Source organism: Castor canadensis, chromosome 9, assembly GCF_047511655.1.
Source record: "Castor canadensis chromosome 9, mCasCan1.hap1v2, whole genome shotgun sequence".
Lineage (NCBI taxonomy): Eukaryota > Metazoa > Chordata > Mammalia > Rodentia > Castoridae > Castor > Castor canadensis.
In genome coordinates, this window is record NC_133394.1 from 11,524,794 (window position 1) to 11,552,339 (window position 27,546).

The window sequence follows — 27,546 nt, forward strand, 5'->3', positions numbered from 1 at the left end:
GGGTAAACACAACAAGGGGATTGGACTATGAGCACATGATAAAAGCGAGAGCACACAAGGGAGGGGTGAGGATAGGTAAGACACCTAAAAAATTAGCTAGCATTTGTTGCCCTCAACGCAGAGAAACTAAAGCAGATACCTTAAAAGCAACTGAGGCCAATAGGAAAAGGGGAACAGGTACTAGAGAAAAGGTTAGTTCAAGAAGAATTAACCTAGAAGGTAACACCCACGCACAGGAAATCAATGTGAGTCAATGCCCTGTATAGCTATCCTTATCTCAACCAGCAAAAACCCTTGTTCCTTCCTATTATTGCTTATACTCTCTCTACAACAAAATTAGAAATAAGGGCAAAATAGTTTCTGCTGGGTATTGAGGGGGTGGGGAGGAGAGGGAGGGGGCGGAGTGGGTGGTAAGGGAGGGGGTGGGGGCAGGGGGGAGAAATGAAACAAGCCTTGTATGCACATATGAATAATAAAAGAAAAAGGAAAAAAAAAAAAGAACAAAATACAGGCATAGGGCTTGGAGCATAGCACTAGTGGCAGAGCGCTTGCCTAGTCAGCATGAGACCCTGGGTTCAATTCTCAGAACCTGCAAAATCAAACCAAAAAAAAGTCAAAACCAAAAACAGAAAAAGAACACTTCACCCACCTGTCTCCTTGCAGTTGAGGGATATGAAGGAGACTGGAAGAATGAACATTTTTGCCATGACATATGCTGAGTATCCCTTGTCTTCCACCAGTCTTAGTCCTCTCCTTTTCTGAAAGTCTCACCAGCTCAAAGATTGCTGCTGCTATTCTCCCTCTACTTAGTGTACATTTTTCTTTCTCATAGACAGTGGGTTCTATGAGGGAAATGACTTATTTATTTATTTTTTATTCTTAGGTCCTATTACTGTCTCACCATGTAATAAATAAAAGGAGAATGAATAAACAAATGAGAGAGGGAAGGAAGAAAGAGATGATTCCTTCCTCCTTTCCAATGGTCACTAACCTCTCTGAATATTTTTTGACATTTTTAATACATCAATATAAATTGGAACAAATTTCAATATCTCTGCTTGTTTTGAGTACTAACCATCTTGCTTGAAAAAGAGGATATTGCTGCTAAGCTTAGGTTCCATATAAGTGCCTACAGCATCACTGTATACTATTTACTCTTAATTAGCATGTGTTGATTGACTTAATAACATGCTATTTAGGAGTAAAAAGAGACTGTTGCATAAGAAGTTTTTCAAAAGGATTTCAAATTGAAGTTCAAACCAAGCTCCTTCTCTGAGTGAGTGAGTTCAGTCTAATGCCATATTATACTAAAGCTTTCAATTAGGTGAAAATATTAAGTAAAATATTTGTTTAATAGCAAGTAGAAAAATTCCACTGGTTTATTAATACTTTTAATTTTCATTTGATAACTGAATTTTATCTGCACACCATTGCATACTTGCACAGCTGGCTGAATTATATGACATTATCAGTGTGCTATATGCAACCATTTTCAAAGATTGATTGCTTTAACTGAATGTGCCCTAATATATCTCATCAATAGTCCTCTATATATCTCAGCGTTTCCTTTATTTATTCACTTAATTTTGGGGTATCAAAAATTTCCTCTTAGAAAATAAAGAAAATTATTAGAAAATATCTCATTGATTGCAACAGAATGCATTAAAGTTTGAAGATATTTGATTTGAATATAATCATACATTTCTACTGCATGCATGTGCAAGTTTGTACAGTAAGTTGTCAAAATAGCTCTTGAACCAGGCATTGTAAGAGCCAGGGATGTATCCCAAAGGAGATGACCGTATTCAACATAAAATCATAGGAAATCATCATGACATCAATAGGAATAAAATATTTCTGTCAAAACACAGGTTGAGTTACAAGACAAGATGCTGATTCAGCAAATCTATTCATTCACTGATTCCTACATTACCTCTGACAAGATACACTGAACTAGTATGTATAAAAGCCACTGTTAAGTGCTATAAAACAGGAAACTGAAGGTGAAAGTATGAACTACACGTGGAAAAATGTAGAAATGGGCAGAATTTCATGAATATGCATGCACGTAAAGATCTCACTTGGGGTTTCTTTTCTTTAATAGAACATTTATGCATTTTAACGGACAGTCATGAACTCTGCTTAATCACCTTTTGTGGAGTTTAATATTGGATAAGTATTCCGAGCACATTCCTCCAGGGTGAAATGGACTGGAGAAATTCAGGAACATCTCTCATCCATCAAGAAAACAGATGATAGAACACATTCAGTTATGTAGGGATGAGCTGATTCTCCCTGTCTCTGCCTGCCCTTCCTGATGGGGAGGGTGTCTGCTTTGCATGATAACATCCCTACTGTAGGACTCATAAAATTAGGCAGCCCTACTATGTGTGACTTAGGGATGAAAAAGAAAAGGCTGAGATGAGGGAAAATAGTTGCTTCCAATGTATCATTTGCTGGAAACATTTGAAAAAATTATTTCTTTATATCTAGGAACTTTGCAATCTCATAGTTACCCAAATAAAATTATAATTACTTCCACTGGGTTTCTAGAGACCTTAACTAATCATGACATTCACTTTGGTCATCTCTGATGTTTTGTGGCCATCTTGAATTCTACCATCTTCTGTGTTTGAAGGTGTTTTGAAAGTGACTTGAAGAGTCACCAGAGTTGATTAAGACACTGTGAAATATGCACTGATAGGGGAATAATTAAAGGTAAATAAGAAACAGAAAAGAAGGATATAAGTGGGGACTTTTTACTGGGTGGGAGAAACAAATTTTTCTGAAGAATTCATGAATTCCAGTAGAGAAAAAGATACTAGACATAGTAGAGTCACATTACATGAAAACATTCTGTTTGTCAAAAAAGAAGACAAATAAGAATAATGATTTGAGGAGCAAATTATAAAGTCATTAATTTATTCTATGAAAGTTTAGTGAGCATATTTTATGTGCAAGTGTCTGCTTCATGGGAACACAACAGTGAATAAAACATTATATTTTCCTTTAGGAGGTTATAAGTTTCATTAATAATGAGACATATAAGCAGTTTATTATAGTTCAGTATTTATTAGGTTATGAATGCATGGAATACAAGGATGACACCTTGTCACGCAAAATGAGCTGGGGGTTATATAATATACACACACACACACACACACACACACATATATATACACATATACGTACACAGACACATACCCATCTCTCTATCACAATATAAATGGTCAGATTTTAGATTTTAGTGGCTGTATTGCTCATTTGGACAACTAAGCCATTAGGTGTTGCTTTGAAAAAGTTTAGTCGCAGGTTACTATCAGGCAGTCTATAAGAACTAATGACATCTAAAGAATGAGAAAGATTTACTTCCTTCTTATTAAGATCAGGTCAATGGTTTCATAATATCATTCGAGCCAGTGAAAGAGCTGGACGAACTATCTCTGAACATCACTTGGCATAGACACCTCTGCATCATGCATGAATCCTGAACTACTTGTTCACTAGAGGAGCGGTGTAAGATGGACAAGAGCAGTTCAGACCGTGGATCACTGCAGACTGCCCGTGGAGGTCTCTGGCTGAATATGTTCTGTCCTCAGCAGCTAGCATGTTTTGTAACTGGCTAGGCTCCCTGCTCCCGGTCATGGCACTGTAACTAGCTCTGTCAACACTGCTGTCAGGCTTAAGCATTTGTATTTGCCCCAGACATTGTTACAAAGGTATAGTATCATAAACTGATTTATATAATTCTGATTCCAAAACACAATCTTTGGTACAGAATCCTCAAAATTTTTAGGTTATAGATGACTTTATTAACAAGATGTTTAATATAAATATTTTTATGGATTTCTGCCATTGTCATGTTTATAAAATTATTGAAAATTATTATAAATTAATGTGGTTCGTTCATTTTCCTTAAGTGACATAAATACATTGGCCATAATAAAGAATGGCCAATGTCTTCCTAGTTTAGGAATGGAGACTAAAATTTATTTTCTTTACATTTATAAATCATTTTTAAAATTCATATTTAACTGCTATGTAAAATATAAAAATTACATATATTAATGGAGTGGATACAATGTTTTGATACATGTATATATTGCATAATGTTTTAATTGGGCTAAAAATATTTATCTTCTCAATTATTAATTGCTTTCTTCATTGTGAAAACTTTCACAGTCCTTTCTTCTAGCTTTTGGAGGTATATGTACATTATTATTATCCATAGCCACCTTACTGTACAATAACACACCAGAACTTCTTGCTCCACTAAAATTTAAAACTTGGTTTACATGTGCAACATAAAGAGAGGAATTAGTTGAGTAAATCTGGGTGCTGAAATGTTACCTGATACAAATTATGGTTCAATTAAAAATGGGTTTTGGATATGACCAATTAATAAAGATAATTTTCTGAAATCAGTGTTTTACTAGAATAGATCAGAATATAAAGAATCAAAAGTTTTATCTTTTAACAATTTATTTGAATAAGGATATGCAGATTTAGCCCCAAACCCACCAATGTAGTAATGCTAGAATTAAATCACAGTGTTGTAGAAAATAGTGTAATTACTGGAGGCCACAAAAACTGGGTCAACCTGATGGTTTGGTTGGATGACATGCCTTTATATTCTGGACAAACTAATCTTGGAATCCCAGCTGCTGGAAGCAGCTGTTCTAGAGATGTAGAGAAAGAAACACAGTATGTCATCATTACTAGCTAGAAGATAAAGAAAGCTATGCTTGTCTATTTCCTGCACAGCTTGTCATAAAATACCAACTATTCCTTTGGGGTTTCATTGTTTACTAACTTTTAGGAAAATAAACCTTTAAATCATTCAATCATTTAATAAGTAGAATTTAGCAAATAGCAGGCTTTTTTTTTTTGGGAAGTGCTCATTCTAGTTTCAATCTCTACATATTGACTAGATAATTATTATTCAGATTCATGTGTCATCAATTTGTCATCAATTTGTCAACTTGTTTTGTTGACAATAAAATAGCCTCACAACAACTGAGTGTTAAAAAAAGATTCTTTTTCCCGACTGCATAAGAAAGATTCTCAGATGCATCAGTAGATAGAACTCAAAAGTAATTTACTAACATGAACTCACTTCTTGTAAGTCTTTATTATAAGAAGCTGAAGAGAACAACTATTCAGGTTAGCTAATTGTTATAATCACTATCAGAAATTAAGTAAGCCAAACAGATTTTTAATGGAGCTACTGTAATCATACTACAAACCTAAGTTAACTTAAGTGAACAGAATATTTTCATATATCACAGAAACCCAATTACATTAATTTAAAACACTGCATTACTTCTCAAAGTTGACTGTATTTGTAATCAGTACTGAAACTTTCCTAACAACTAATTAGGAAAGAAAATACACAAAGTTACATTTTCAATTCATTTAATAGCACGGTCTCTACAGGCATTTTCAATTAGCTACGTCTTCTTTAGATTTACTCAATTTGTCAGAGTTGAATAAAGCTTTGAAAATAATGTTATGTGGTTATTTGTGGCTGGTGGATTTTTCTGTTTTTAAAAAGAGATTTCTATCCCTGGACAAAAGAATCTTTTTAATAGAAAGTGGTTGCTAAGGAAGATCAACAAGAATGTCATGCAACAATCAAACTAAGTTATGTTTGCAAAGTAAAATTATATTAGGAAGACAATTAGAATTAACTTTTCTGAGTGGCGAGATTTTCTTTATAATTGTGTATATTCAGACAGTGTATTTCTATGCTTTCTGGAAACATGGGGCTCTGGTGGAGGTTCAAACGTGATATGAAAGAAAACAACAAGAGAGATTCAGATGTTCTTATCACTCTTCTTTTTTACCTTCATGGGGAACCAAAGGATGCTGGGAAGATACCCCTGTATCAGCTAGAAAACAAATGAGGAAGACCCTCTCCCCCAGTGCTAAGGTTACCAAATGACTTCCATGATAATGACCCAGGCTGAGCCCTTCAGCCTGGGCTGGCCCTCGACAAGGACAGAAATTCTTCCTCTTTTCTCAAATGCTCAAATAAACTCACCTACCCATTTCTTTGGTGCCTAATGAAATTTTCACTGCTCTCTTTTTCCTGTCTGCCCCCACCATACCCCCTTTTCTCAGCTCCTAATTCTGCTGTTTGGATAGAATAAAAGGAGTCATCCAGCCCTGCCCACCTTCAACAAAAGTTTCACACCCTCTGTAGTCTCAAGAGAAGAGAGAGTTCTGCCTAGGACTTGCACAATAATTGATTCTCTTCATAATAAAAAAAATATATATATACATATATATATAAACATGCTCAAATTTCACCAATTTTGAAACAATGCAAGTAAATACCCAATAATAATCACTCACACACAGACGCACACATGCAGCCATTACTTCTTTCCATGTGCTAACTATTGTGTTCCCCTACCTAAAAGGTCACCTCAGCCCCTTTCTTGAGTAGTTAATTTCTGGTCACATTTAAATCTCTAGAATCAAGTGTAGTAATCCCACTCTACCACACCCTCACTCACCCTGTGTTCAGTCCTAAGGCTGCTCTGTGAAAGTCACTTGTCTTCATAGAGCCCTAGTGAGCCTTGGAGCAATGGAGGCCTGAGATGTTCCCCAGAGCCCCAGTGTGTAGTGCAATGAGTCAGGCACAACAGTGACCCTGGCTGAAGGGAAGGGCTTTCCACAAACCTGCACTAGTGACACTTTTCTGTCTTCCTTCCTTGCCATCATAAGATGGTTCTGAATTTAAAACTGAGTTGAAACCCTATAACCAGAGGACATGTTCTACCATCTCTCTTCCCACCTTAATTGTACCATTTGTAACTATCTGTTAACATTTTGTCTGTCACTAGACCCTGAGCTCCAGAGTAAGCACCTAGTACTACTACTGCTATCCCACTGAAACACTAAACTGGAGATCTAAAAAGTTATCTTAAAAAAGGGACCAAGAAGGGAAGGAAGGAGGCGGGAACCTAAAAGAGGAGGAAAAGTGTTCACAACCCAGTGAGGAGAATGAAGAAAATAATGCATAGCTAATTCTAAACGTTTCACTTGATTTGCTATAAAATGATAATAATTTGTCAAAAGATTGACACTATATATTTAATTAAATGAAATAAAACTTCTTTTTAATGGTTACTCAAACTCTTTAAAATGCATCTTATGATGTATGTATCTATAGATCTATATATAGATATATATAGATATATCCAGCCTCCCTACTAGAGGGATTGAGGGGTGGATTTGATTCTCTTAATAAGATGATGTAATTTACATTTTATAAAAGGAAACATACAATAATGTAGTAAAGTGATACAACCCATCTGTCTGGACCTCTCAAGGTAATAAAACATTGCTACATAAATAAATCATTTATGTCATGGCCGTACTAAGAGCTAAGCAGAACAGGTGCTGTTTTCATTTTATAGTTGAGAAAATTGAACTTCAGAGAGGTTAAGAGGTATGCACGCCTTGGAGCTGTGAATAAATTGGGGAAGGTAAAGGTAAAAGGGAGAAATATTAGGTTTGCTCTTTTGAAAATGCTTCAGTGGGAGAAATACAATCTTGATCAGCAACAACAAACACTTATTCAGCATTTACTTCCTGGAGCCCAGCTCTCTTTCCTGTGATAGAAATGTTACCAAACAAAAGAGCAGGCATCCCCTCATAGGTCCTCAGACAACATTTTTTTTCTTTTGAGAGACATGGGCCTCTCAAGAAACTTAGCTCCCAAACACTCTTGAATTCTAGGCTGGCAAAAAAAAAAAAACAAAAAAGGTCACTATTAACTAAACTCAACAGCTAGTTCAGCTAGCACACTTTTTTTGTTGTTGTTAAATATAAAATATATTAAAGGGGTTTTCTGTGGTGTGTGTGATTTAATGTGAATTTTCTTTGGAGATCTCTAGAGTAATTAATATGCACTCTCTCAGTAACACCTACACCCTACACCTTCATGTTCCTCTCATGCTATTCTAACCTAGTAGAGTTCCTCTTGCCATGTTTGCTTCTTTTATTTGCCTTTAGTTAGCTTTTTTTTTTTCAGTTGCTTTATGGGTCAAACAAGTTTTAGCGCGCCCGTAGGAACATCTATTTAATCACAGAATTATGAGAAAGAGGGATTTAATAGATCTTTATGTCCACTGTCATTAATGTGAATGTTTTTGAAAAAGTATATCCAGAAGTAAAGCACTAAATTGCAGTAATAAAAATACTTATTGCATCCACATGGTGGTAAAATGATGATTTTTGACTCTACTGAAAAACTATTTTATTATTTATACATAGCTTGGCAATAAATAAGGAAATATATTATAGGATCTTGTAATTGTGATATCTTTGCTTTGATAACATATTCTTGGCTACACATATGATTTATTTGGTAACAAATACATTTTATAACAAATGAATTTGATCAGGAATACAACTTCCAAATCTACTTTGCCCTGAAAGAAAAGTGTGACCTATTTATCCACAATTTGTATTATGATTAGTTTCTTATCATACTTGCCATGTTTCTAGGGCTAAATAGTGAGGAATGTGACATGCAAAGACTTACCCACTCTTCCTCATCATAGTCTGAGTGGTGTGGTATGGAGTCTTGCCTTCTCATCGGAAGGGTTTGGTCTTGGGGACAGCTCTCCTCTGTGCTGCTCTTAGGAGAGGGTGGCTTCTGGAAGATGCCGCCTGGCCTTGCAGTGTAGAGAGCTAAAAGAGCGCTCCTGACTAGCTGATCCTTGAAGGCATGCACAAAAAGTTCTGTCTGGAAAGAAATTGACAAGGATTAGAAACAGCATGGTAGGCATCTCCTTACAAAGCCATGAAAAGGTCAATTGCAGATCTGTTGGTACTTAAGTGGTGTGTGTGGTGGAAAAAGCACAGGCACCAAAGAGAGAAAATGATTCACACCAATCAGTGGGAAATGGTTTGGTTTGGGGATGCTGCCAAGGCCTTGAGTCCTGTTTTAAAGTTAATGCTAGGGTTTTAAATGCACGATAAACACCATCTGTCTCCTCAGCTCGTCTCTTTTAGCTCTAAATCCTGTCTTTGGAGATGAATTTCTCTGGGGATAAGCATTTAAATAACGTTTACCTGCTACATCTTTCAAATAATTCCAAACATATCTTAAAAGAAAATGTGATCTCATACTGTGTATTTTTTATTTTGAACAGAATTAAAGAAAGGCTACAGAAAAAAAAAGACATATCTTTTCAAAAACTAATCAGGAGAACTTTCCTTCTGCTTCATGGACAGATCGCAACTGTAGAGGTGACATGCAGTCCTCCCTATGAAAACACTTGACTTTTTATTTCTTTTTATCATCCCCCAAACTGTCTGCTCCACCAAATTATTTCAGTGACATTCAATGTTAACAAGGTTACTATGAAACCTGGCATGGTGGATTTTACAAGCTGGTGGTAAATACCTAGTAAGTACTACAGTAATGATGACTTCCCAACAATAAAGAACTTTACAGCTCTACTTTGCATTTTTCCTGATAAAATGTTTAATAGCTTCACCCCGTAATAGACTGGAAGGCACAGTAATTGATTTTCTGTATGATAGTACACTTAGCATGCATGTGGCCTAACAATCTGTTTAAAGAGTAGAGAAATAAGTCAAGCATTGACCCATATTGTTAATCTATTGATACTTTGCAATCTGTTAGGAAGAGGCCCTTAACACATAGCATTATTTTGAATAATAATTGATATCATCACCATTTAATGCAGCATCCTTGGATATACTGCCGACTTAACCAGGGCTGTAACTCGAGGTAATTGTTTCTCGATGTTCTTTCCATATGCTGCCAAAAGTACTGTGTCTAACCCATGGGTACTGAATTTCTCTATGGTTTCCTGTTGCAAATGTCAGCAATGACAGAAAACCAGTTAAATTTTGTGCAAAATAGGTGCCTAAGAAGATTCTGTGTCATATCTTTGTAATTCCTTCTTTGCAATATATCACAAAATTCTAGAGGTGAAAGAAACCTTGAAGTTGACCTCTTCATTAATCAGATAAGAAAATTTAATAAGTGTGGATATCTATTTTAGCACAAACTGCTTGTTGTCAGCACAGATGGAACAGACCACAGTTGTCTAACAAGCTAATAAGCTTTTCCTCTTATTCCACACCACCCACCACCTGTCAATAGTCTAGATGTCTGGGTCCCTTCTTATCTCCAAATCTCCCTGTGTTTTCAACATCTATCAGTTCTCACAACTGATAAATGTCTCTACAACTGCCCATGGAAGTCTTCTTACTGTTAACTTAAGACTATGTTAAGGTATTAGTCGCATTGAAGCCACTTTGATTGTAAGAGAACAAGAAAACTTAATATTGAAAACAAAGATTCAAACTGCTTTGGGATAAATTAAAAAGCAAAGTAAAGATTCAGCTTAGACTGGAAAGCACAAGAAGTGTTCACTGATGAAGTGTTAAAATAAGAACAAAAAATATTTTTAAAAACCTGAAAATTATCCAGACTACTCAAATCAGTCAGTATAGTTATAGGAAAATAAGAAAACATGTTATTTACATGATTTTTTCACAAGCGTGGATATATCCATCATGTGAATTTAAACATTAAAATGTGAATTCACTTCATTCAGCTTAACCAAAGGATTACTCTGTTGATAGTGTCAATAAATTTCTTTTGATTTACTTTTAGAACAGGTTGCCTTTTTTGAATTGCTGCTTCTACAGCTCCAGTTTCTATAAAACTTACATAATTACTATGTAGCAGACTATGTATTCACATCCAATAAAATCTTCTACAGTGCTCATAATCATTTTCTTCCCATAGCATGCATGCACAGAGATTCTACTTCATTTATTTAAATCTCTTTTGAGTTGATTTACCACCAAAGGCAAGGAGGGTAATGCAGCAGATTCTTACAGTTCTGTAACCCAGAATTTTCTTTGAATAGCCAGATATAAGGCAATAAAATCTTAAAGAAACATAATCACAGGTGATCTTATACTTAACCATCTATGCTGACATAGAAACTCTGGATCACCAGGATCCTGTGGACAGGTTCACAGTTCGTTAGAAAAACCTAAATATTCTCTGGCAATATCAATAGAAAAGTCTTAGTTTTTTGATCAATACTACTTCTAAATGTAGACTAATAAGGACTCTGTATGCTGTGCCATCAAAATAAATCAGTTTGAGATTAATATAGATTAATTTGGGATTAATGATTTAATCCCAAAACATCTATATATTGCTGTTCTTAGAACTGAATATCAGAACTGAATAGTACTAGAGAATTTATACAGTCATGGTAACATGAATCTGAGTTGCTTACTGACTGTTCTGAAAATAGTTTTCCTTTTCTGATTCAGCTTGCATTATATAAATGAAAGAAGAAAGGTTATCTAAATGTTAAAATAGGAGGACAGGCAAGACAACTCATTTAAAGTATCAATTTAAAAAAAGAAAAAATAAACCCTGGACCTAAGGAAGCGATCTCTTTCATGTTTGATAATAAAAAAATGAAAGACAAATGTTATCTTTAAAATGAGATGATTTTACACTTACTGACATTTTTCAAGTTCATATTCCCATATACCTATTCTTCAAAGCAAAACAGAATTAATCTGAAAGGTTAAAAACTACTTCTCATAAGAATAAGTGAAGAGAATTTCCCAGTTTTCTGAATATTAATGAGAGAAGTGTAGTTAGGATATGTTCATGTAAGACTACTCTTTTTCACTAGAGATCTCAGGAAATCCAGCAAAGTTCTGTTCTACTTAGAACTTCATTCTCACTCAGAAAATTCAAGGCAGTCCTGACTGAATTCTACCTGCAATTCAGAAGTAGCTGGGATCATAAAGAATTGACTGTTTTTTTAATAGTCATATGTGCAGCAGGAAAAAAATCCTGTTTATTTTGATATTTGATTTGCTTTAATTAATAGAGAAACAGTGTTACACACTGATGAGTTTTCAATATTCTCTAAAGGAAAAATATCTAGCAGCCAAGAAGTTACCTGACATCTGGGCAGCTATGTATTAAATATATATTGTATTCTATGTTTATGTAATTTATACCTATATACTATGTACATAGATACGTATGTACTATATACTAAATCTTGGATAAGTCATATAACCATTTTTCTAATTTTTTGCAAAATTATAATGTCTACTGGGGAAGTCTTAGTAAAGTTCACTTATAAGGTATATATACTTCATGCTAAAATGTTTTAGATTTCTTTTTTTATTCATCATTCCCTGCTCACCCCAAAAGTAGATCCCAAGAGTCTTAAATCATACATTTTTATCAACTGGTGATATAATCCATTCTTTCACAGCTTCAGCTATGTTCTTTATGTCTGAGTCTCAAAAACTCATCTCAACTCACCTCCCGAACCATCTCTAGCAACCCTTCCCATTGAAAGTCTTTTGAGTTCACTTGAGTTGACTTGAGACAACTCAATTTTTTTCTTGTTGTTTTAGCAATGCCAAATTTTGTTCTTGTAAATATGTCCTCATATCTTCCTTTTGAGTGGTATCATTACTCTTCAGCAACTCAGAATCCAAAGCTCTGGCTTTGTGATACTTATGTGGTGGATTAGCTGTTGACTGTTTCTAGCTAAACCTTTAAATAATTCCAAAGGCGGTGCCTTTCTTTACCTCCCCACAGTTAGTTCCAGTTAAGATCCTTTCTTCCAGTCTTTTTACTGGCTAGCAGATATACTTTTCTAAAGCTAACTTTCCTTTTTTTCCAGAAGGTTAAAATACAGACTTCCCAATCCCAGGCCTGAATTGCTGAATCAGAATTTGTAAATTTAGCAATCTCCCCTAGGAGCATGAATGACTTTTTGTGATATAATGTCCTATAATCCAAATCCACTATTCTAACTCAATCACTCAATGAGTATAAGGACGATCTTCACAATGCTTGCATTCAATCCTTCCTTACTCAGCCTTCTTAGGCCTACACAATGAAACTTCTCCTGGGTAAGTAACTAGGTGACTAGATCATATATTGTTTTTAATTTTATGAAAACCTGCTGAGACTTGCATATTTCCAAAGTGTGCAAATGACAGCACACTCATTAGTGCTGTGTGAAGCAAGTTCTGTTTTTTCCAGTTCCACCTTCATGTGTTTAGCCTTCTTGATGTTAGCATTTCCAGTAGGTAGACAGTGGCATCTCATTGTGGTATAAATTTGCATTTTCTAGTGAAAAATAGTGCTGAGTACCTTGCAGGCACTTATCTACAATCTAAGTATCTTTTCTGGTGATATTTTTAATTCTTTTGTCCATTTTTAATCAAGTTGTCTTATCAAATTCTCCAAATAATTTATGTCTCTGATAAAAGTCCTTTATATCATATTTTACATTATTTCCTCCCAGTTTGTGACTTTATTTTCTCACCACCTTTCTGAGGGATGCAAATTTTAAAATTTTTTTAGTAATACTGGAGTTTGAACTCAGGATCTTATGATTGCTCATGCATACTTGTAACCCCAGCTACTTGGGAGGCCAGAGATCAGGAGGATCATGGTTTATCCCAAGGAAAAAGTTATCAAGATCTCATCTCAATAAATAAGCTGGGTCTAATGATACATGTCTGAAATCCCAGCTATAAGAGAGGCATAAATAGGAATGTGGTCCAAGACTGGCTCTTGGCAAAAACATAAGACTCTATCTGAAAAACAACTAAAGCAAAAAAGGGATGGTGGCATGTTTCTCTAATTTCCAAAATATATGGAGTATATTTAATTTTTCTATTTTAAAGTCCTTACCTGCTAATTTAATCTTCTCTGTCATTTCTGGGTTTATTTATATTCCTTGATGCTTCCTATTGTTCTGGCTCATAGTTTCCTGTTTCATTGTGTGATTACATGCTTGGTATTTTTTGCTGAATGGCAGGCATTTTAATTTTATACTTTTGGTTGGAGGATTTTATTGTATCCCCTTGAAGAATATGTTTTGTTTCAGTGTGGAGTTCAGTTAGTTGGGATAAGTAGAATCTTTTCCAGCCTTGCTTTAAAGTCTTATTAGCATGGATTAAGAGCAACCTTTAATCTAGGATTCATTTAGTTCCACTACAAAGACCATGCCCTTCTGATGATTATTCAACTCAAGTCTTTTCATGCTCTTGGTAGAAAGATAAACTACTCCCTGCCCTGTGCACTCACCAAGAATTACTTTATTAGTTTATCTCTGATATTTACTTCCTTAGATAAGGTAATTTATTCTTAGGCATATATAGGTCAATATTCAAGTGAAGACTTGAAGGTACACATTTAAGATCTCTGATCTCCACAGCTTTTGCTTTGTGAAGCCTTTCCATTACGATACTCTGCTCTGAGATTCTATGCATGTATGCATGTATCTCTCTATTTATCTTTTATCTCTTTATCATCTATCATCTCTATAGATCTATCATCAATCTCTATCACTTATCTCCCTGTGACCTCTAGCATCTATGATTTATTTATCACTTGTTTGTATCTGTTACCTGTATCTCGATCATATATATCATCCATCTATCTATCTACTTATTTACCTATCTATTCATCCAGCTATCAGAATTTCTGAACTCTCATCCCTGTCTGATTGGGTTTCCTGTCTCTGTGCTGAGCTCAGAAAATACTTTAGGAACTAAACTAGGCAATCATAAGGATCACAGATCTTTTACCTTCTTGTGCTGAGTATTTTCCATATTTGTCTTCAGTATCCTTGTTGTTTAAGGCAGAAGTATCCATATGTCTCTATCACCGACTCCATGCATTTTATATATGTATTTTTCTAAACAATATCTTACTTAGTCCTATAATCCAATTTCCCAATAAAACTAATAATTATATATTATTTCACCAATAAAACATTTATGATTTGAAAGGAATTATGAAAAGCAGAAACATAAATTGCAATCTCAAGGTTTTATCTTCCTCTAAACCAGTTGTTCTGAAGTGCTCACAGACACCTACCATATACATTTACCACCCGTAAACAACAAATAAAAAACCTCTGTTCATTCTTCCTTTCAGTTGAAGGCTGAGATAGGCATTGGAGTGGATGAAGTGAATAAACAGTAAATTCTTTCTCAGCATCTCATCAATATCATCCTCTATATTCTGTGTGTTTTAAACTTCTTAGAGCACTGGTTTCCTGGCATTGCTATTACAGAAAACAGAATATTTCTTAAGAAAATCAAGTTAAGTCTCAGAATAAAATGGTTTTTATTTTTCTTTGAACACAATAGAATGTAGAGTTTGCTGTGGTTGAAAGGATACCAGAAATTACAGTATAGCCTTTAATATTTGCATTTTTAACCATTTAACTATTGTAATATTGTGAAACACCCCCATTCTTTTAAAGTGCTAAGTTGTAAAAGTTAAGAGCCATAACTGTGTAGAAATTATCACGTAGCATCAAGTTCAGTACTATGCACAATTAAATGCTTAACTGTGCCTTCTGGTGAGCAGGACAACAATGGCTTTCTTTACAAGGTCTATCACTCTCCATATAATGAAGGAAGGGATGGCACCTTAATGACTACTGTCACACAATTTCAGAGCTATGAGGGATGTTTGCCCTTATACCACCTATTTTTAGGTCCTCAGTTTCTTATTTTTTCAGTTTGCATTTATTTACATTTTTCCTTGGATTTTTTTTCATAAAACAGCTTAGTTTCAGTTCAAGGAAAAGAAAAATGCATTTTGATTTCACTTCAATATTAATAATTCATATCTTATGTAAAAATTTGTTCCATCCTTTGCCTTCTCTGCTAGAATTATTTGGATAAACAGATCTTGCTTTATGTTAGATTAATTTATTTCTTATAAGATTAAATCATTTCTTTAATATTTTCATGAACTAATATTCTATAACCAAATCCAATTATCCATCAGAAAGTATAGTAAGAATTTTAAAATTATAATACAATTTGCCTGAGTTTGTGTTCATTAGGACAAGGAAAAAATGATCGAAAAGATTCATTATTGTGAGATTTTACTTATGTTCCCTCCTCACATGTACTTGTTCCTTAGCTCTCTGAGCAAGTGTCTGTCAGAGCACTCATTACCTATTTGAAGATCTAGTGTACTGGTTAAGTTCAAAGAAAGAAGAACCTGGAACACAGCTTGTGTGATTTTGAGTACATTATTTAATATTTCCATGTCTTAGTTTCCTCAACCATGTAAAAGGAGGAAACTTGTGGAAGTTCACAGAACTAGGAAGAACAAATGCTTAAAGAAAAAAAAAACCACAGTAGTATCTTTGGAATTGTGAAAGTTGAATATCTTATAAGAATATCATACCATGACTAATCCTCAGGTAAAGGCTACCTATTTCACCAACATTACCATCACTACTATTACTATCAAGGATCTTGAATTTCTTGTAAAGAAAAGGTCAGATCTTATTTGAATTCCATCCTGTGTTCCTAGTGTCAGGTACAGAAACCAGCAAACAGCATGAATTCAGAATTTTTTTTTACTTTTATTAAGTAAAAATGTGTTTTTGATTTTGTGTGTATTTCTTGATTCTTTCTACTACTGGGATGGAATTCTATGAGAGGAGTGGAATTTTTCTGGGAAGTCTTAGGTCTGGTTTTCAGTAGCAGCAAAGATGAATTGAATTGCTTTTGGATATACAAGTATTGTCTATTCCTAGATTCTGTGAATATGTCCTATTTGCAAGTTGGGGTTTCCTCTTGCCAATTGTTTCCACACTTTGAATAAGTGTTTAACTGATGACTCCATTCCTATCATCTCTAAGTGCAATGGCTTACCTAAGAGCAGAGATGCCATCTCATCACAAAACAGTCTACTGCTTCCTTCCATGTTACCCCTTGTGCTGCCCTCAGTCTTCCTCTGTCACCCAACTCTACTCCAGAGAACTCTCCCAAGTACAGGTGCTCAAAGGCCACAAAACCTCCAGAATTCCCTGATAAGTATGAATCTAGACAATCTTATTATTTCTAGAATATGCTACATGGATGAGTTTCTAGAAAAGCAGCACTATGAAATTATTTCCCAAATATACAGTTCAGAATCAGTAAAAGAAATGGAGAGATGTAGATTAGACCACACAGACTAACAGTTATGAAGGATGAACACATCTAGAGATCTAACATACAACATGAGGAAGACAGATAATATATTTGTGATTCATTCTAAATGAGTAGATTTTAGCTACATTTCAACAACAGCAAGAAAAGGATAACTATGTAAGATAATGGTTAGGTAAATTTGCTTCTAGGATGAAGTAACCTTCTAGAATGAAGTAATCCTAGTAACATTTTTATATCTGTATAAGATCTGTTGTATAACTTTAGTATATAATTTAAATTTATTTTTTAAATGGGGATTATTAATGAAGAAAGAAATTTAATTCTCTATTCCACAGTAATTTAAAAACCCTGAAACTTTAAAAAGGCTTTGAAAATTTCAATCCTGCTAGTATGAAATTATATTAAAACTTAAGATAACACTAAAACTATTTTTCTCTCATGCTGAATTTGGATCATCCTTTATTCTAAATTATGCGCTACTCTCAGGAGACTGTACAAAACTGTTAACTTAGATAATTCTTTGAAATTCCAGGCATGAATTCTTAAAAGAATGCATGTCTTGCAAACTTAACTTTAAAAAGATCCTCCTAGTTTCAAGGGTTGAAAGGTTTATTAGCAGACAAAGCTTGTCAACTCAGTAGAAAAAAGAAAAAAGTTGGAACAATGCTGGACTTAAGGGACCAGAAAAGTTGTAAATGATGTATGAAATGACAAATCCCTGCCCAATGCACAGGAAGAATATAAATACAGCTCTGTAATCAAGCGGTGATATGCTATTGCTAAAATTTTCTGCTTAGGTGAACCCAAAAACCCTTACCTCATCTAATACTTCAAAAGAGAAATGAACAAAAATGAAATTATGTTACTTTACTGCATACAACAATCTTGTTTTTTCTTCTTTTTTCCACATATTTGTTGACTATAAATATTTACATATTGTTAAGGAGCTTGCCCAATAAAATAAATGTCAAAATTTTTAAATAAGGAAATATCAGAACACATATACTATATACAGGGTGCAGACCTGGGTTTGAATACCTGGTTTTGTTTGATTCCTGGGTTTGACTCTAGCTGCATGACTTTGGACATTTCTTAACTTCTTAGAGATTTCATCTTTTCCTTTGTGGAATGATGGTAATACATACCCAACAAATGTGAAGATTAAATAAAACAGCAAAAGGCATAGAGCCCCTTGCCTTGACACGAAGTAGCTACTTGTAAAGTCAGGAGAATATTTTCATCCCTTTTCATGATGGAGGCATCTGTTTTGGCCAGGAAAGATGCTGCATCTCATACTGCAAAGTCTTGGGTGATGACTTCTCTCTTTTTAGTTTATTAGAAAATTCTCTTGACCTTTCTCAATAGATATTTGCTAATTTGTAATGGGAAGAAATGGTATTTTTGTCCTATGAGAAAAGTATCTGCAAATGTACGATGTAAACAAAAATGTTGAACAAGAACAAGATATTATTACCAATTAACCTATCTGAATAAAAAGTACAGACATATGTAATTACCTGGCTTCTATGAGTCTGTTCTCCAGAGAGGTAAGAACCACACTGTTGACTTATTCTATAATTATATAAGGGACATTTTTGGTTAGTTTCTTCAGGGACCTATTTATTAGAAATGTCTCTTAGTAAAGTAAAAGAAGTCAGAATGTAGAGTGAAGAATGTGCGTGCTGGCATTAGACTTGAGTACACCTGATTTTACATTTGTAATCAGGCTGTAATTTGTCTTTTTCTTCTTTTGTTCTATGTTAGACAGCTGCCCTGACAAACTGTAAAAGTTGATATTGAGAACCTGCCTCATTCCAGATCACCCTTCCTTTCTACAGACAAAGGGGCAAGTTGCCTTTGGAAAAACTCAGGATTAGGTTCCACCAAGCTTTAAATAATAACTCATACTTTTGGAAATCTCTAGAATCTTCTCCCAGTAGATAATGCTGTTGAATGCAAACTGAGGCAGAGAAATTACCCAAGGCACTAATGGAATCCACATCAAAGTTCTGCCTTCAACTGAAGTGGCATTTCCATTCAAATGCATAGCTTTATATATGTGCATAAAAATTAGTTGACCACTAGAAGAAAATAAAGTAATTTTCAAAATCTAATTCAATACATAAACCAAAGAAAATGAAAGATACTGAGGAGAAGAGAAAATATACACCAACCAATGCAGGTTTCATTTCCTACTAGAAGAAAAGAGTAATGACTAGTAAGATTTGCAAAGAGAATGAAACCAATTCATTTTGGTCCTGTGGCAATACTTTGAAGCTCCTTTTTAACCTACTCTCTTAATTTCCAGATGCTATGAAAAGTAATGCATGCAAAAGAAGCACCAGTGGGGATTGGAGGATTTCATATTCCCCACTGTAGGGATGATTTGGATCTTACTTTTTCTGAAAGCATCTTTAAAGAATTCTTCAAGCTGTCTGGAGAATGCTGGCTTGCAGAATTAAGCAGTAAGTCTGCATGGGTTGCTATCAGAGGTTGCAGTTGATTGATGTTGCTGAGAACTTCTTTTGCTTTTGCTGTATTTTCAGGTGAGTAGTAAATAAACTGGTATCCAGTACTGCAACAACAAAGAGAACAGCAAGTTACACAAAAAAGCAGAAAGAGTTGGCAGGCCTTGATACCAGATGGTCAGTGATAAACAGAGCTCCAAGTGTCCTTAGTTCCTGTTGAATAGATAAGAACTGGTTATGATGTCTTAACAGTTTTTATGTAGCTTAAGACTTGGTAAAACAAATGCAATCCTCGCTCAATCACAAGGAAGACTCTATATGATTACATATCTTACATATCAGTGTTCAAAATTATTGATAGGAATAACTAATGAACTGCAAGCCAATTAATGCAAAGGGAAACATCTGACCCTTTTATGTTCAAACCAATCTCAATATAAATCCTGGCTTATCACTTACTAACTAGGTGACCTGGGGCAGCTCTCAGCTTCCTCACCAGACAAATGGGAATAATTACCCCAACTATTTTATGAGGTGGGTAAAATTAGACAGTGTTCATATAAAATGCCTAAAATAATGCTAGGTACAGAACAAGCATTTAACAAAATACCTATATCACCTCCCTCCCATTATTCTGGGCAAAGGTAGAGAGAGAGGGAGTAAATATAAATGGCTCAGAAATGTGGAGAAAATAATGTCAAGTAGGTAAATGGGTAATTTTATTGGTTAGAAAGAAACATTCATAGCATAAAAATTTCATTATATTATTTTATCACCAACCTTCTTATTCCTTATATCTTCCTATCTAACCTATTTTAAAAAACTGAAAATTGATTATTAATTGAAAAATCATTGACTTTTATAATCATCTAAGAACTAATCAAGAACATGAAGAAATGAGATACCATGGAGCATAGAATCTTTGACCAGCTCCATTCAAAAAGACAAGGCAGATCTTCCAGAAAAGGAGAATAAGACAGCAAACACTGTCTGGAAGGAAGGAAGGGGACAGCATAGCTGGTTCACTCACAGGGTTGGTGCAAACTTGCTTACACCCAACTGTCAAAGCATTTTTTGGACAATCCACTGCAGCCTATTTTGGGTATGTATTAAATATTTCCTCTACCTTGCCAGCCAAATTATTCAAATTCCCACAATTGATTTTCTTATTTTGAAAAATTAGAAATTAGTAGGAAAAGCTAGTATCTAGGAAGATTTATTTCCTCTTCAATCTTTTTTTTTCCAGGGGAAAATAGAATCTTTAAGGAGATGATATTCTTTTGCAAATATATAATAAATATGCCTAATTTTTCCATTCAATTTTTTTCAAAATGAATAAAAGAAATGTCCATGGTTGCTTTAGCTTTTCAGAAGATAGGACAGGACGGAAATAAGGAGTACAGGATGAAGTCTAAGAAATGTATTGCTAATCTGTGATAATTGTAAAGATTTGCTCTCATTTCTTACTTGCAAACTTTTAAACATCAGAAGGTAAAGCATCCTTAATTATCACTTACTTTAATGCAAATTAAGGCAGATGAAAAATACCAATTGAGAAGAGGAGAAAAGAAACAATAGTCCCTGGCATTGACTTGTGTCTGTTTCTGCCTCATGTTCGTTGGGACCCAGGTCTGCAGAACAAAAATCACAAACTCTTCTTTGGCAGTCAGGCTGCTACAAAGTACAATGTACCATGGTTTCTAATAAATCAAACAATTCTAGCTTACTTTTACACAGAAAATGATTACCTAAAGATATGAATTTGTCACCATGGTGGAGGTAATGTTTGATACATGCAACTGTGACAACAGAGTGCAGGATGGGTTGCAGACCCAACACAGAACACAGCGTGACTGTACACTGTGACCCTCTCCACTGCCCTCCTCTTCTGTCACTACAGTTGCTCCTTGATGTGGCCTTATGGGTACTGACATCCCCCGTGGCTTAGTCCCTGCAAAGCTACAGTGCTCAAGGCCATGTGTTCTTCCATCTTTCTGTTCACATGACTTTCCTTTCTGAGAACATCATTGCTGGCCTCCCGGCCTCCCGATACACTCACTCTTATTTATTCTTTTTGACACCTGTCTTTATTGTCTTTCTTCTTTACGCAAATCATTTTTTCTTGACAGGTCACTCTTACTTTATTCATGAATACTATCTATTTCCATTACTTTTTCTGGATATTTCTGGCTCTGCCAATTATCTTAGAATCTCCTTTGCATTTGATTCTAACACATACATGTCTAAGATTTCTTTCTCACATATTACTTCTTATACCCTGCTCAATTTTTAGCAGACATAAAACTCACTCAGGAATGATGACAGAGTTTGAGTGTTTATTTTTTTAATGCAGATATCTTGGCAAATGCCAAGAAATTCTGCTTCATTAGGTTGTAGCATTTATAATAAATTCTCCAGAGATTTTGTTGCAAGTGGACAAATGAGAGAGAGTCTCTGCCATTGTTTTGACTCTGAGATCCCCTCAAAATCCTGGGTCATGATTCACAACAACTGATAAAGTGCCCTTACACTACTCTAATTACTGTCTTTTACAAGTTTACTGTTACAATCTGTCTTTATATTCTATACCAGTTGCTTTGGTTCTCTTCTTATGTTAGTGTTTCCTCTCCTAACACTTCCTACTATTCTTTTATCTTTTCCCTCCCAATGAACTCCTTCTTCTCCCCACACTCCCATAATTCTTCAGTCACTTGAGTGGGACAGACTCTAATCCCAGTCCATCTCCTTTGAAGCACTTACATAGCCTTGGTTCCTCTGATGATGTCATTAAATGACAAGCATCTTTGGATGCTATGGAGACTGACAGATTCATTTTCTATAATAAAAACAATGTTGGTATCCAGGATGAAATAGTGTGGTATAGGGAAAAATATTGTCACCCACAAAATAATTTTAGTGTACATAAAGTTCATCTACCTATTCAGTGCCTTACTCTTTAAACATGTCTTATATTTTAACATTTATAGCTTCTTAAATGGAGAGTTGTCAGTATAACTTAATTATCTAGATAAAAAGAGCATAACTAAACTCTATTTTATAGTAGTCCAAGATTTAAACTGAACACAAACACTTGAAAATCAACTATCAATCAGATGAAACCAGAAGAAAGAAAAAATATTTCCTCAAACAAAAATTATTTTATAGGACATAAGTAATACAGCATTTCATTATGGATAAGAAAAATTGAAATTAGTTTCGTATCATTTTTATATTAGTTAAACACTGATTTAAACTATACTTTTATCCATAGATAAAATAGGTAGAATAAAATAGAATGTTTATTTTAACAAGCTTAAATATATCTAATACTAACATATAGAATATATACACAAATACATACTCATGTGTGTGTATTTGTTATAATTAGGGGTATTCTACTTTGGAAATGTAAAGAAAGAGCTCATAGTGAAATAACAAATATTCACAAACTAATTGCTGAGCAAAATAAAATTAAAACAAGGACATACATTCTCGAGTATACAATCTACAGCAGTCCCTTTCTGCAGGAAGTGCTTATTCCCCATTTTCTGAGTCATATGCCACAGGACTCAGTCCTTAGATCTCTGATCTTTTTGATCCATATGACCTTTCTATGTAAGGTCATTTCATCTTGCGGTTTTTAAATGTGTCAGTTGTATCCCTGATTCCAAATGGACCTTTTCTGTGAACTCTAATTAAAATGAAATTTCTTTTCTTGACAGCCTCAAGTTAACCTGTCGAAAACAGAGCCTCCATCTGCTACCCATTCTCAAGAGCCAACTCTACTGCACTCTTCTTTGTTTTAGCTCATAGCATGGTCATTCGATCGCTCTTTTTCTTCTCTCCTATCTTGTGCTCAGATTTTTCAGAAAATCCTGCCTTTCTCTTCAATTTTAATAAATCCAGAATGCAACCACTTCCTTTCAAATATCCTGGTTCAAATTCACTAAAAATATCCTGGTACAAGCCTCTGCCACTTCCTAATTTCAAGAATATTGCAATAATCTACAAACTGGTCTCCCCACCTTTGTCCTCACACTATTTGAAGATGAATAAAAGTTTTAAGACAGGCAACTTCTTGAGTTTTGCTTAGGGCTTGAAGGAGGGAGGAAGCAGGCAAAGAGAGAGAAATAAAGTCATTTTTTCCTTTTCTCCTTGACCAGAAATCCATATTCTTGGACTTATACTGTTACTTCTCTGTCCCTGTCTCTCTGTCCCTCTCTGCCCTCTACACACACTGCTTAACCCATTTGCTCAAGCAAATAGGCAGTGGAGTGATAAAAATGTAGATGATGAGTGAGCGAAGAGGAAAAGGGAAGGGAAAAATAGGGGAGGAAAGGAGGGACAGAAGAGGAGTCAATGAATTTAAGAAAAAATGCTTTAGTGTAGTATGTTTGTGCTTCTGTGGTAGAGTTAAGCCTCCAGAGAAAAATCTAAGGTCTATTTTCACTTACTTTTAAGTCAAGCGCTATTTGTAAAGGATGGTCTTGTAAAAAAAAAAAAAACCCAATGATCTCTTGAATCCAGAGAAATGCTCTTATTTCTAACTGAGAGGAAAACTATGTGGATAATAAATGAAAATTTACACCTTAGTGAACTTGAATATACCCTTCTGGCTTCACAGGGCTTAACAATGTGCTTCATGAAATTGTAGAAGGTAAAATCATACCTCTCAGTTCCCCACCCCTCGCCCCGATTTATGCTTTCCATTTTCTGTGAGAAGTGGGGTCTAGAGAAAATAACTAAAAGGAAAAACAATACTTGTTTTGTTTACCTATGAGTTTAACTTATATAATTAAATGAGTCATATGATCTATGTGGAAATAGATATTTATTTTTAAAATTACTCTTGTTTTAAAAATCTTGGTTTCACTGAAATTTTAGAATCTAAGAATGTTTTTTGATCAAAGCTTCATTCTCATTTATTAGCTCTGTGACAAGTAATCTTGATTAAGTGGGAAGAAAACCTGACACTCATTTCTGCCCATCTCAGCCCCTTCAGAAAACCTACTTATTGGCTATGATCACAGTGGCCCTACCAATTCAGTTTCAATTTGCAAGTTCTTATCAACAACTTGTTACCAGTGGGGGAGGGGTGGAGAATATAAGAAAAGGGTGTAGGATAGTGAATATGGTGGAAATAGTATGTACACATATATATAAATGGAAAATGAGACCTATTGAGACTATTCCATGAATGGGGGGGCAAAGGAGAAGAATGGAGAGGGTGAATTCAGCTATGATATATTGTAAGAACTTTTTAAAATGTCACAATTACCCCCAATACAACAATAATAAAAAAAGAGTAATTTCTTAACCACTAAGAACTCTTGTGTGTGAGTTCTGTGTGTGTGTGTGTGTGTGTGTGTGTGTGTGGAGTGTGTGTGTGTGTGTGTGTGTGTGTGTTGCTCAAACACTTTCTATGCACTATTATGTTACGTAAGCAGAGTTCAACTTCCTTCTGTGGCCTATTCCTGCTTCTTCCTGAATTCACTTGCCCTGATTTCCTTTGCCAACTTTGAAGGGCCTATAGTCAGTTCTGTTTCAATCTAATTTGCCTTCTGGTATTTTCACACTCACTTTCCAGTCAAGGTATGATGGAGTAATACCCCAACCAGGTCCCCTGATTCACTCCAGCCTCAAAGAATTTTCCACCCCATCCTGGACCTTACTGATGACTCCTGTGCCTAATAAAGAATGGAGTGAGGTTTAAGAGGAGAAAACACTCATGAAATGCACTACATATGTAAATGTTCCCTTGACTGCAAATAGGTATGAGAGACCTTTGTGGGGGGGAGCAGAAATGTCTTAAGATTGAATTACGATGATGACTGCACAACTCTGTAAATTTACCAAACATCAATAAAATGTACACTTAAAATAAGTCCTTCATTGCATGCAAATTACACTATAACAAATTTCTTCTTAAAAAAGCAAATATTCCTAGCATATGATATTATAGTGCTAACAATCATGATTCAAGGATAAGAATACAAAAAAAAAACAGAAAGTATGTTTATGAGTCATTTTTTTTTCTGTGTTAATTTTAAACCTGATGATATTTTTAGAGGGTCTCTAATTAAACCAATACTTTATACTGTATAACTTACATTAGTAATACAAATCTCCTTGTTTCTTTATCATTATAGTCATTAGCAATTATTGAGTCTATACTCTGGGTGTAGTAGTATACTAAACACTTTTCAAGTATTACTTAATGTTGACAACTCTCTAAGAAGAAATATTTCATTATACAGATGTACAATCTGAAGCCCAGGTAGGCTGAGTAACTTGGCGTGGATGTTACAACTAGTGTAATGTTAGAGCCAGGGTTCAAACTCAGATCTTTATTATTACACATCTTGAGCTCTAATTACATTTTACTATCTCTTGAACATTTTAAATTTGAAAAAATTAAAGAGCTGTAACTAACATGATAAACATCTTTAAGTTAATAACATCATGGTATGTACAGCCTACAAATATTAAAATAAAATATAATTGAAATTCTCATCTTCTAATAAAAAATAAAGCTCATTACAGAAGATGTATGATTTTATTTTATAATACAGATTATATTAAAGAAAGAATTTGAGAATTGTCTCGTAGTAAATTACTCTCAACCAATATTTAATGACTGCTACTGATCAAAAAATTGAGGAAAGACAAAGGCCAGAGTTTGTAGCAAGATACATATGAGGTAGTAGTGGGTATGTTTGATTATACCTGTCAACCAAATGCCATATCAGGCTTACATCCCTAAGAAGGTGCCACATTGCATCTACCTTTTCCAGCTTCTTTGCAGTTGGAGACTTTTTTCCCATGCTACCACGTTTCCATACATGCTGGAAATAGAAATTGCAAAAGGGCTCCACATAGATATTTTTCTTATTCTGTAAATAAAAACTGTTTTCTGAAAGGATGAGATAGGAGACAAAACTATGATGAAAGAAATAAAGACCTAATTGAACTGTGGCAGTTAAATTATTTTATTTATTTATTATTTTTAGTAACACATTTTCCAATGTTTAGATTTATGTCTTCCATGTATAAATAATTCCATGTTTTCCTTCATGTATATTTTTATATATAATAAATCTTTATTCATAGATTTATTAGATATGTTTTTGACCAAGTGCAGTTAAAAATAATAAAGAAAAAGAAAAAAGATTTTGAAAACAAAAAATTTAAACTGCTGCTCACACATTGTGCAGCTCAGGGGGTATGAAGAAGCTCTCAGTTGGTCCTGTGTTATTGTCAGTTGTGTTTCAATTGTGTGATCTGCTGTTTCCCTGCCCTTCATTTTGTGAAAATCTGTCTCACAAAAAGCAAATGGTGTCCAGAAAGCAAGGTTAAAAGTAAAGGTGCTTAATAGCAGTGATAGAAGTGACAATTTGTGATCTGTTAAAGATAAACTTCTGTCCTTAGCAGAAGTTGGGTGGTATTATGGGAAAATGAACCAAGCATCGCAGAACAGTGCTGTAGTTTTTGTATCCTGAACATGTTTGTGTTTTCTTCAACACAGCCTCATTGGGACCACATGCCTGCAGATTCCAACACTCGAATCTAAATCTCCACGGTTCACAGTCCACATCCGAACCAAAATTACTGCATAGTATCTTACTATGCTGTTAGCAATACTCTATTTATTTATTCATTTGTTTCTAGTATTTCAGTACTATGAATAAGAGTCTATAAACACCTTTGAAAACTTTACTTTTTTTTCCTCTTATTTAATTATTTTTTCTTATGGAGGTTAGATATATAAAGGTAGTACTTAGGAGGGCTATAGAAAGAAAACTGGTAAGGTTAACATTTTGGAAATATTTTTACTGACTACTACACAGAGCAACCTTAAGCAGATTTAAACAGTAACTGACTCAGTAGTACTCACTATATCAATTCATATGTTTTTAATAGCACAGATAAAGCAATTTATTCACAATGTAGATATGCTTGTGTCTTTACTCATCTATAATCTTGTCAATGGATTCTACAGCCTACAGGATGAGCTGCCAAGACCTGATATAACAAGCAAGTGTCC

The 27,546-nt window shown here is 34.6% G+C and overlaps 1 protein-coding gene across 8 annotated transcripts in view; it reads right to left on the reverse strand.

Annotated features, from left to right (window-relative positions):
• Inpp4b (inositol polyphosphate-4-phosphatase type II B) overlaps positions 1–27,546 on the reverse strand; it is a 395,691-nt gene that overhangs the window by 155,000 nt on the left and 213,145 nt on the right. For all 8 annotated transcript variants that reach the window (XR_012435583.1, XM_074041203.1, XM_074041202.1 and 5 more), the window contains 2 exons: positions 19,432–19,609; positions 8,558–8,761 (listed from right to left, as the gene is read on the reverse strand). Coding sequence is in view for 7 of the 8 variants with exons in the window: in XM_074041203.1 (XP_073897304.1) it covers positions 8,558–8,761; positions 19,432–19,609 (382 nt within the window). In the remaining variant the exon portion in view is untranslated. The remainder of the gene's footprint in view (positions 1–8,557; positions 8,762–19,431; positions 19,610–27,546) is intronic.